The 12,443-nt window shown below is 36.9% G+C and overlaps 1 protein-coding gene across 3 annotated transcripts in view; it reads left to right on the plus strand.

Moving 5' to 3' along the window:
• The window catches only part of LOC122816825 (tyrosine-protein phosphatase non-receptor type substrate 1-like), a 524,785-nt gene that overhangs the window by 451,973 nt on the left and 60,369 nt on the right, over positions 1 to 12,443 (plus strand). Inside the window, exons 4-5 of one of the 3 annotated variants that reach the window (XM_044089872.1) lie at positions 7,274 to 7,563; positions 11,593 to 11,718. In XM_044089872.1, the coding sequence (XP_043945807.1) occupies positions 11,604 to 11,718 (115 nt within the window). In that variant the 5' untranslated portion in view covers positions 7,274 to 7,563; positions 11,593 to 11,603. Of the gene's footprint in view, positions 1 to 7,273; positions 7,564 to 11,592; positions 11,719 to 12,443 lie in introns of those variants that run through there. The other 2 variants (XM_044089871.1, XM_044089873.1) reach the window with 2 other exon arrangements.

Raw genomic sequence — 12,443 nt, forward strand, 5'->3', positions numbered from 1 at the left:
TCTTACTATACCTCTACTTTCTTTTACTATGCTTAAAAGCCTTATTGGTGTATTTGCTTTTGTTTGGCGGTATATTTTTTGTGTTTTAAATTATATATATATATATATATATATATATATATATATATATATATATATTTTTTTTTTTTTTTTGCTCCCCATTTAGGGGGCACCTGACATCTGGGGCAAGATGGTGTCAGCTGCATGTTTTATACCCCTGACGACCTGACGTCATGGAAGAAGGGACAGCAACTGACACAGGACCCAAGACTTTGTTAATCAGGCTGATTGAGGGCAACCTACCAGCAGATTACCCAAATGTAATGACTGCAACAGTGAATACACTCGAACATCTACATTTATGGTAAGTGTACACAACTGTACTTTCCCATATCATATGCTACCTCTGTCTCCCTCCTGCAGTGTCTCTGGTCTGGAGTTCTCCTGTCTTCATTTCCTTTATTACTCAGTCAAATCATGTCACAAGAATAACTGAAGAGTGGGGTATGCATGGTCTATGAGAGAATGTGGGGAAGACTGTTGGCAAGGAGCTTTGGAAAGTGTTATCTGTCTGCAACAAGTCTTGCTGGGTACAGAAGATGGAACTTCCTCCTACAGATTTGCCTTGATGATAAAAACATAGCTTTCATTTTTAAGCACATAAGAATAAAAGAAGCTTTAGGAATAAAAGAGGAACAAAACTCATTTTTGAATGCTTAGAGTAAATAAAAATTGGAGTATTTTGGGAGGTGAACATTAGTTTTGTGAAGTGAGCACAATTAAGTGCTTGAAAAGGTCGCACAAGCTATCTTATGCTCCTCAAGATTGCTTTTGTAGTACTGTTCCTATATTCCTATATGTTCCTAAAGAACATTCATAAATGCATCAGTTAAGGAGGGGAAAATGAATACGGAAGACTTGGAATGGGTTGAAAATATAATAACATCTTTATTTCTATTTCCACTAAAAATAGGGACAGAAATCCTGCATGTATGAAGCTGGTCAGATTATGGGTCTGTAATTGCCTGGGTCTGTGGAAGGTCCTCCCTTATGCAGGGCACTTGTTAGGGGTGTGGCTAAGTCATGCTTCATGTTATTTAATATGTATCCAGGGATATTGTCGGGACCCATCAATGCAGTATTTTTAACTTTTGATAGCACTTTTAGAAATTGGTCTTGTGTGATAGCTGGAGGCAAGCCAGTTTCAGGTATATCTTGAGGGATAGATGGAGTGAAGAGAAGGGTAAAGTTGCTGGTAAATGTATCAGCCAGTAAGTTTGCTATATTTTCAGCCACAGTATCAGTAACACTGTTCGCAATCTGCTAAGTGCAGAGCTGCATTGTGCTTCTGAGACTGCGAACATAACTAAGAAATGGCTTGTGATTGTTTTTGGCTTGAGTGGCTATTTTAGCATCAGACTTGGTTTTGGTGGAATTTATTAAGCTCCTGAGTTGTTTATTTGATTATTTCCATGACAAGGGCTTTAACATTGTGAGAAGTACTCTTCGTACCTTTGGGCAAAATTATTTTCCTTTTATTATAAAGCTTGTTGATGTTATGGTTCCACCACATGGGTTTGTTTCTGGGGTTTGCCTTGCACTTGTTTCTATGGAGTACAGCTGCATCCATGCAGCTGTTTACATGTTGGTATAGTGTGGTGGTATACATGTCTGCATATTCCATAGAGTTAACAGGGTTTTGTGGAGATCTGAAACTTTCTGATGTATCACTTAGGAGTAGATAGTTTGTCATAAAGAAATTTCTATAGGTACCTTGGGTGGAAGGGATATCTGGTTTCAGTTTTATTTTGAAGGATACTTCTTTATGGTCAGAACTAACGAGTGATGAAGATACACAAGCATATCCCTAAACTGTTCAGATTTCCATTGAATGTCCAGATTGTTGCTTCATATTTGTGGTTTGCTCCTCAAAAAATGTGTGGCTTTTTGGCAAAGTACTGAGGATTAAGGTCAGTAAATTATGACATACATTTGTGGATCAGACTTCATATCTTTCAAAAATGCATACCAATGCAAATCTAGTTATTCTTGCAATATTCTAAGTTTATATGAGCAATATTTAAAATATGTCCCTATTTTTGGGCCTTTGTCCCCCCCATTATTATAGGCTGTGCCCAGATTTCTTGTGTTAGGAGGTTGAGAGGTGTGTACACAAGAGATGGTGTAAGATGCCCCTATATTAGTAAGGACAAGATCCAAGCTGTTATTCCCTCTGATGGGCACTCTGACTAATTTTCTGGGGCATTTGTAATGACAAAGTCTAGAAATCTCTATAGTGCTGTAGGTTTCCCAGTCTATAGTTGGAGAGTTTAGATCACCTAACAGTACAGCTATTCTTTAACTCACTCTGCCCATCTATTTTTTATCTATTGTATTTATTTATTTTACATTTGTTTACCAGGAAAGTCCGACTGGGCACAGGTCCATTTTTAGTAGAGACCCAGGGAGAAAAACGCTGGATACATAAAATACTTAAAATGCATAAATCAAATACATAACATGCATAAGTCAAACAGGAAGAAACTAACAACACTTAGACTATGGATATCAAGTTATTATATAGTAAATGTCCTAGGATAACACATAGCAAACAAGACGAGAAGCGTTAGCACATAGTTTCATATAGTACATAGTAAAAATAATGTACATTTCTTATAACAGTGTTGATGATACTCCTATAGAAATCACACTTAGAAGAGTCATCATTCAACACAGTGGAAATGCTACAGTCATTGTGGTGGCGTGGAATGCTGAAGCTAGTCCGGAGCGTTAGTAGGTAAAAGGGTTGAAACCGTGTAATTGCAGAGATGTTATGCCTAATCAAGTTGTTACTAAGTAGTGGTGGTGAAGCAGCATAACTGAGTACTGAGCACTTTGAGATGGTAAAGTAAAACAGAATTAATTAGTGAACATTATGTTAAGAGGGGCAAATTCAAAGCAAGATTTCTGTATCAATACAAGGGCAAAATAAAATGAAGAATTGTGAAACAAAACAAGAATACAGATGGGTTAGTTCTAAAGATAGAGAAGGACATTGTAAGACATATGGGGTTAAGATGTAGAATAATGTGTTAAGTAAGTGTTTATCCTTAGGAGTCACAGGAGCATAACCAGGTATTCATATAATGTGCTTCTAGGAGCTTTTTAAATTGTGTGGAAGAACTAATGGAAGTCAGGTGGCTATTTTGATTTTAACAAAAAAAGTTCCAGAGAAGTACACATGGCTAATTAGTATTAGGATTAGCAGCATTCTGGCCTGCCACACTGCATGCATTTTTTGCTGGTTTTACTGCTCTATGAGTCAAAGGCTTATATCATGTTGAGCAAACCTAACCAAAACAGGGTTGTGCACTGCAATACAAGTTTCAAAATCTATGCAAATCATACAGAAGTAATGTAGCAATGTGTCATTCATGGGGGAGAAGCTTTGAATTTACTTTGTATGGACTTCATTCAGCTGCTGAGTGCTCAGGTTATAATTTTTTTATTGTTTCAGCATGGACCTTGTTTTCATTTGCTGCATTTTTTAATGATGTCCATGGGCTCAAACTATGTAATTTTCTGTGGAATCTGAGATGATTTCAGAGGAAGAATGACAGCTTGTATGTTTCAATTTGTATGTCTTTTTTATTGATCATTCTTTCTCTGGGTTGGAGTGACCATTGAGAATATAAAAAATATGGAGGGTATTGGTTTTTGCAGGGGTTGCTCCCTGCAAAAATGCTTGTTTTAGTGTTTTTTTTAAACTAATTGTCTTATGAGTACATGTGCTCAGGTGGTTTGTGTACTTGTTTCTAGTTTCATGGAACTGCAGTTGAACAATTGCATTTAGAGTAGTTGAGTTTTAATCAGACATGTATTATTAGTATAAAAAAGCCAAACTGAATGAAAGGACTGTTTTATATTAAGTATGTATTCCACAAAGTATTCAAAATTCTTTGAAGTCATTTAAAAATAAAAGTCAAACAGTATATCACAATACAGACTTTTACAGTGGTGGAGTATTTGCCCAGTTCTTCCTTCATTAGACAGTGCACAGTGCTCTCGTGGGTAAGTGCTCCATGAGCCACACTGCAACACTCATTATTGTTAAGCAGATCACTTGCTGAGAAGGAGTTACCTGATGGCAGGAAAACTACCTCAAATTAATCACTCAGTAAAGGAGGTTCCATTCCGCAGTGCTGATAATCATGCAGGAGTCTGATTTGACATTGATGATTTGTGAAAGTGTTGAAAAAGTAGTAAAGAAATGGCACAAACTTATACAAAGTTATTTGAAGGACAGAGATCTATTTGATCTATATCAGTAAATATGTATTTGTTCTAGTAAGCTCTTGTGAATTAAATCTAATACAAGTTTATGATTAGATGTCTAGGAAGTTTGATAAAGCAGATATGGTTGATGTTACATACACAGTAGTTATGAAGGCGTTTGACCGGGCACCTTATAGGAAATTAACACCTACTTCCTCTTCAACCTTCCTATAATTCTCCTGTATACAAAGGTTTGCATATAATTACAATGTTTACAAGTATATTATACCTTTTTTAACAAACTACCCTTAAACAATTTTCATTATGCCACACTTACTAAGAGTAGTTCATCCTCAAAAAAAAAAAAATTTTTTGATCAATTTATTTTTTTTCCCCTCTATTCTTATTTGGTTTCAATGTTTTTATGTTACAATTACTACTGTTTATAATTGTTAATGTAATTCCACTATTACTCTTTAATGTTTATGTTTGTCTGGAGCTTTTCTCCCCGGGCCTCTACTGAAAATGGACATGTATCCAGTTAGACTAGCCCGGTCAACAAATGTAAAATAAAATAAAAATAAATAAATAACAGGTAAATTAAATGGTGTAAGGGTTGGGGTAGAGTAGATAAATGGTCCAAGAGCAGACAGAACACCAAAAGTACTCGTTAGTAGAATATCATGTAAAGATAGATCAGTGAGTGGTGGCATGCTCCAGGATCAGTTTTTGAGACTTTTCATTTAGATATTTATTCTTTTAATTTATCCATTCATTCTGCAATCACCCACTTTATCCATTTCAGGATCACTGGAATGCTGGAGTCCATTGTGTCACTCACTGGATGCAAGGCAGAGACAACTAATGTCAGATAAGAGTTTAGTATGTTGTTCATACCTCTCAACTGTCCAGGTTTTTGCAGAATATCCAGATTTTTGTCATACTTTTGGTCTGTTCCTCATAAAATTTGTGGTTTTCCGGCAAATCACTGAGGATTGAAGTCATTAAATAATAACATACATTTGCATTTCAGACTTCATATCCTTCAGAAAAATGCATGCTAACAAAAATCCTATTATTTTAACAACCAAATCCTATTATTTTAACAACTTGCCAAGTTTATAATAGCAATGTTTAAAATGTGTCCCTATTTTTGGGCTTTTGTGTCACCATTATTTTAGGTTTTGTCCAGATTTCTTGTGCTAAGAAGTTAAGAGGTATGGTTGTGATACACAGACAGCATGCTCACTTACTTTCATTTACACAAAGCATCCCCCCTCCCCCCAGTGAATTCAGAGAATCAGCAGTTCAATTATAGCAAGTCTATTTTTGTGGAAAGAAAAAGATCATCTGTTGGAAAACAGTACATGCACAGGGAAGACGTATACAGTCTGTAAAGAAGGGTTGGCAGTAAGGCACCAAAGTGGACAAGTTTGGGGACCAATAACTTTTAATTTATTGGTTTAAGAAATTAAGTTTTGAACAAAATATGAGCATAACTCAACCTCAGATGATAACAAGAAACAGATATCCATACTTCCCAACTGTCTAGATTTTTGCAGCATGTCCAGATTTTTGTCTCATATCTTTGGTCTTTTTTCTCATAAAATTGGTGTTTTCTGGCAAATTACTGGAAAATCATTGAGAATTAAAGTTAGAAAATTATGAAAGCCGTTTGAGTTTCAGACTTCATACACTTCTGAAAATTCACGCTAATGCAAAATCTGTTATTCTATCAACTTTTTACGTTTGTTACAGCAATACTTAAAAATTATCCCTATTTTTAGTCTTTTGCCCCCCCCCCCCCATTATTTATGGCTTTGTCCTGATTTCTTGCACTAAGAGGTTGAGAGGTATACAGATATCTGTTATTGATGTTAATGAGTTGTTGTAAAATCTTAAGAATTTAATATGCTAGCCCGAGAAATGACTGCTATAATGGAATAGAATAGACAGAAATTTAGAAGTGTGCATTATTTCTGTGACTTTTTGCTTCCAGGTTTGGAGTTATTAAGCATAAAGATAGTAGTAGAAGAAAAAGATGTATGATTCTAATAAATGCTGGAATAAATCATTGTGTTAATGTGACAAAAGCTACAGTGATGGCTAATAAACTGTTGAATTTCTACAGCAAGGGGTACTAATTCCAGGGCTAATAAGATAATAGTTCCACTATACATACATCATTGGTTGGTCTATATGTGGGTTCTTCTATGCAGCTCTGTTAACCTTTAAAGAAGAAGAAAGTAAGACTACTAGAATGAACTGAGAAAGACACTACTACAATAGTTATGGTATTGGAAGGAAAAGATACATCAGGAACCGTGCTATGAAGCAATATGTGCACAGAAGACGAGCTGACCTGTCTGTACAGAACACTTTTCATAGTATCTGTGACAGTACAGCACTGTCATGAAACACAGATGGGCTAGAAAAGATAACTTACAAACTGAGGGTATCTATTTAATGTGGACCTAAGGAAATATACTCAGTGAACTAGTGATAGATGAATGTGTTATCTGAGATAGGAGGATGTAAATCAACAGGTTCAGGTTAAGCAGCGTGGGAAATGGAGCAGAGCAGACAGACATGGTAGTTTGGATTTAGCTGCACTTTTCAGACAAACCAGATAGACTCCTGCCTCTTTCTGTTAACAAGTCTATATCTGTACATTTGGTAGGGTTACAAATGGAGTGCACTGCATAATTAAGGATCATGTCATTAACGAGATCATTGACTGAAGGGTAAAGTATTTGGTGGCAAAGGTGACACACACATTAAACCACTAACAAAGAAACGTAGGATGGATAGACTGACCACTATTAGTACAGTTTAGCTTACACTGTACAAAAAGCTTATTAACACTAATGATATGGAACCAATTGTTAATAAAATGGTTTCTGTGTCTGTAATCCTATTTCAACTATTTTTCTCATAAATCAGTGTAATGACTAGCAAACTATGCTAATATTTTAAAGTCTTCTTTCATTTTCCATAGTGCAACCTACGTTAAGCTTGGACAGCGTTCATAAAGTTTTGGTCAACACATCAGTGAGACTGAACTGCACAGCTCTAGAGTTTTATCCGTGAATATTAGTGTGCACTGGTCAAGGAATGGAGCAAGCCTTGCTGCTTTGCATGGTCCATTAGTAAACAACAGTGATGGAACATACAGCATTAGCACTTTTCTGGAAATTAACGCAACTGAGAAAGACAATAATGCCACTTTCACCTGTCAAGTGGTTCACACTTCACGAAAACAGTCTAGAACTACAATACTGCTACTGTGTAAGTTATGTTCCATTTACTGTTCACATTTACTTGTCTGTTGTGATGTTTTAAAGAAACTACTGGTAAAACATGAGCTTTCCGTCAAATGGAAATGATTGCTGATTTTATGGCTTCCAGAATTTTAGGAGTGTTGAAAAACTTCAATGACATGTAAGTAGCTTTTAACTTCTTTTATTAACATTTTAAAATACAAAAAGAAACAATCTTCTCAGAAATAGGACAAAAGAACGATTTTAGGGGCCAAAGCCCACTGTACCCCTATAGGCCAATGACGTGTGTGTGTGTGTGTGTGTGTGTGTGTGTGTGTGTGTGTGTGTGTGTGTGTGTGTGTGTGTGTGTATGTATATATATATATGAAAATGAGAAAACTTAATAATATAGAAGACCAAAACACTGAAACTTGAAAACACTGAAAACTCAAAACACTAAAACTCAAAACACTGAAAACACATATCATATATATACTGAGTTTAAACAACATAAATCATAGCACTTTCCACCAAGTGTAAGCAGGAGGGCAAGCCCCCTGCACCCCCCATGTGGGGTCTGCTCCCCCCACACCCCCTGCTACTTAAATATATCAACTGCAAGACTGCACTTAGTGTAGTGAAGTGCAATCTTGGAGTTGATATATATAAGTAGCAGAGTGTGTGCTTACACTTGGTGGAAAGTGCTATGATTTATGTTGTTTAAACTAAGTATATGTATGATATGTGTTTTCAGTGTTTTGAGTGTCACTGTTTTGAGTTTTCAAGATTTTGAAGTTTCAGTGTTTTGGTTTCAGCGTTTTGAGTTTCAGTGTTTTGAGCTTTCAGTGTTATTAAGTGAATCCATATATATATATATATATATATATATATATATATATATATATATATATATCTACATATATATATATATAGATATAGATATAGATATAAGTGGATATATAGATATAGATATGTACACACACACACACACACACACACACACACACACACACACACACACACACACACACACACACACACACACACACACACACACACACACACACACACACACACACACACACACACACACACACACCATTTCTGAGGTCACACAACCTTGGAGTAAGGGAAAACTTGATGTAAAAGAAAGCCAGCATCTTACCTCATTTATTGTGACCTTGTTGTCATACCAGCAAAAGTTGATAGTATGCATGTTTCTTTTTGTACATGCATTTTTTGGGGGGTAGATTGTGACACAAAAATGGCAAATCAGCAGCAAAGGGGCTGTGTGATCATTCACCAACTGAAAACCATTGATCTCTTTAGTTTGTTAAACAGTGCTGCTCCTCTATTCTTGTAGGGGAGGGTAGAGAAAGAGAAAATCAGACGTGTAAGATTTCAGTTGAAGAGGTAGGTTCATAGGTCAGCTAGGAGATCATTAGTAGCCCAGCCATAGTACCAAAAACTGTAGGTACTCATTGCCATAAGTAAGTTATACCTAGTTTTGACTGCTATCAATGCAGGCATGAGAGGCCAGACCAGCAGTGTATTTGTGATTGCCCAGCCATTCATCCGGGTTATGTTTAAAAAAGGTCAGGAAGGTACTTTGCTTTGCGTCCAGAGGAAGTGTATTCTATAAAAGAGGGATTCTCTGAATGTATCAGTATCTTTTGATTGGGTGTTTCCAGTGTTGTTAGTTTTGCAGATGTGCAGGAGGTTGCAGAGGATTGTATCCCTTGAGGCTTTGTAGACTAGACAGAGGTCACCTCTCAAGAGTCTATACGATACAGAAAAGAGAGAGATTGAGATCAATTTATGGTGGACTGGGTAGCTCAAGGAAGACATGCCCTTGACTACCTTACTGCTGAAATGCTGCAGTGTCTCAATCCAGGTCATCCTTGGCCAGGTACATATCAATGGTGTCATTATATTCTATTATTGGCCTAATGAAAGAGGACTAGATTAGGTGATGAGTTCCTTAGGTTTGGAAGAAATATCCCTGGTGATGAACCTGACAAGGTAAAAGGATTTACTAACAATATTGGGCACATCGTGATCAAAAGGTAGTTTGCTGTCAATGATAGTGCCCTGGTCCCTAATGACTGAATCAACATTCAGGGGGATGCCACGTAAGTGGCATGTGGATAGGTGCCTAGTTTTTCCAAAGGACACAATGCTGCATTTCTTGGCATTTAGTTTAAGGCTGTGGCCCATGCACTGCTTATTGCTGTGCATTTGTCCTTCCTGTAGAATATGGAAGTCAGACGGGGAGTTATTGACAGCTCCAATCTGGCAGTCACCTGCAAACTTGGTCAGGCACAAACCCTGGATGTCAGCCTTAACATCAGAGATGAAATACCAAAGTAAGTCAATGGAAAACTAGGAGAAAACAGTAGAGGAAAATGTTTAAAAATCCCACTAATTTCAGGATTAACCCAGACTTTGAATTTCAAAATTATATTTTAAAGGAAGAGTTTGAAACAAAATTAAGCAACGGCAAGAAAATAACGACTGAACAGCATGATAAGGAAACATCAGGATAACTACAATGAATCTGATTGCTTCACATGTTCTGTTCTTTTGTAGTTTATTGCAGGTCACCTCTTCTACATTTATCTGATCTACTTGTGCTTCCTTTGCCACGTCTGACTACTTCCATCATCATCATCATCAGCCCCCTTTTTCCCATTTTCTATATGGGGTTGGGGTATCGTGTTAACTCTTACTATCTCTCTCGCTTCAATGCCACATTCCTGCCTTCATCAACACTCTTTCCTGACTGTCACAGATTTTCTCTCACACAATCCATCCACCTCTTTGCTGGATGTCCTCGTTTCCTCTTATCTTCTTCCTGTCTGTCCCAAACCTTTTTCACCAGATTGTCTTCTGCTTTGCTGCATGTGTCCAAATCACTGTAATCTGCTCTATTTGATCTTTTCTGTAATTGAAGCTACTTTTGCTTCTGCTCTTATGTCCTAATTTCTTTGTCTGTCCCAAAGTGTGCATCCTACCACCTGCCTCAGGTACATCTTTTCCATCACTTCTAGCTTCTTCGTCTGCTCTGCTTTTACTGCCCAGATTTTTGGACCATACAACATTACTGGTCACACCACTGTTTTGTACACCTTACTTTTCAGTTTCTTTGACATTCTTCTGTCATACACTTCAGCTGACACTCTATGCCAGCTGGCTACAGCCCCTCTGATTTCAGCTTTGACCTATTCACTCATACTTCCCTTATTCTCAACCACCATTCCCAGATATGTAAAGCTGTTAACCTGTTCCACTATTTTACCTTCTATGTCAATTCACAGCTTCTTCTGATTTCCACAATTTGCTACCATTACCACTGTCTTATCTGTACTGAGTTTCATCCCATGTGCCTTCAGTTTTGCATTCCATTCCCCTAACCTTAGCTGTAGTAGGCTCAGAGATTAACGCTGATGTACACCCACTCCCACTGGGAAATTCTCTGTGAGACTGAACACTGTTCATAGTTAAGTCATTGGATACTTGTACATAGCCTGCATTCATTCTACCAATGTTTTTGGGACTTTGAACCACCACAATACTGCCCAAATCAGTTCTCTTGGGCCTTGTCATATGCTTTCTCCAAGTTCATCTCTAGCTTCTTCTCAACTATCTGTCTGCCTGCAAACATAAGGTCAGTTGTACTGCATCCTGATTGAATTTGAACTGCTCATATCCCATCTTACTTTCTACTACTCTATTTATTTATCAATCATCTTCCATATCACAGTATTTTTCCTGGTTACAAAGCCTATCTGAAAAATCATATACTAAACTATAACATTCGTCTCTTTAAATGATATCAACATGTTTTCCTCCTTCATATATAAACTTCCTTGAATTACTGCTCCCTAGAAAAAGTTTCAGATGCACAACAAACTAGTGATGGAAGCTAAGTTAATTTGATTAGATACGGTTAGTTAATGTGCTCGATTTGGTCACTGTTTAATGAATGTTTGAAGAATTGATGCAGTTGTTTCCTTGTGTTTATTCATCTTAATGTTTATATGTCCTTTTTCCATAGATGAAGACCCTATGAATGTGGATGGACTGAAACAAAACCATGTGGCAGTTATATGTGCTGCTGTGATATTGTTTGTGTTTGCTTCCACTGCTGTTTTCTTCCTTTGTTACTTCAGAATCCATTCAGGTAAAGCTACTTGTCTAGTACTGAGACAACTGGAAGAGAATGGGAATTTATAATAAGGCAGTCTTAGACTGCATCACTAATAACAGCCAGGAATAATGAACACATAAAACAAATTTGACTTTACTGTTATAGAGGTGTAATAAAACCGCTATTAAAGATAAATATGCATGCCTAGATAAAGTGTTCTGGTGCAGAATGAAGCAGAGGTCGTACTATAAAACCTTTAGAGTCAAGATGCTGAGAAACCAGAATGGCAAATGCAAATGCCCTAAACACCAAAAGGGCAAAACTTCAAATTGCGAGCATACCCCCCAATGTGTATCTATCTAGCTATATATATATATATATATATATATATATATATATATATATACCAACTCCACAGGTGGACAAATACAAAGAAGGGAGAAATCTCTCACAACAAAATAAATGCTGTCAGCACACACTTAAAATTTACACCAACAGTGATTTCCTATTGAAAACAGAGATCAGGGTTCTGTCCCACCATGTCTTGTGCCTTGGGCAACTAGATGTTGTCAACCCCTAAACATACCTAAAAGAAAGTATGATAGATATGCTACCTCTGCTTTCTATTGTTTTATTTATCCAGTTTCACAAGCACCCAACAGCAATGCTCATGTCATTAAATTGTCAAAGTATATGACTTAAGGACATTTTTTTAGTGTTTATTTGTCAGCTGGGTAGGTGGACTGGTACAAGACCCT

The sequence above is a fragment of the Protopterus annectens genome, chromosome 12.part0 (assembly GCF_019279795.1).
Source record: "Protopterus annectens isolate FY-2018-M chromosome 12.part0, PAN1.0, whole genome shotgun sequence".
In the NCBI taxonomy this organism is placed as follows: domain Eukaryota; kingdom Metazoa; phylum Chordata; order Ceratodontiformes; family Protopteridae; genus Protopterus; species Protopterus annectens.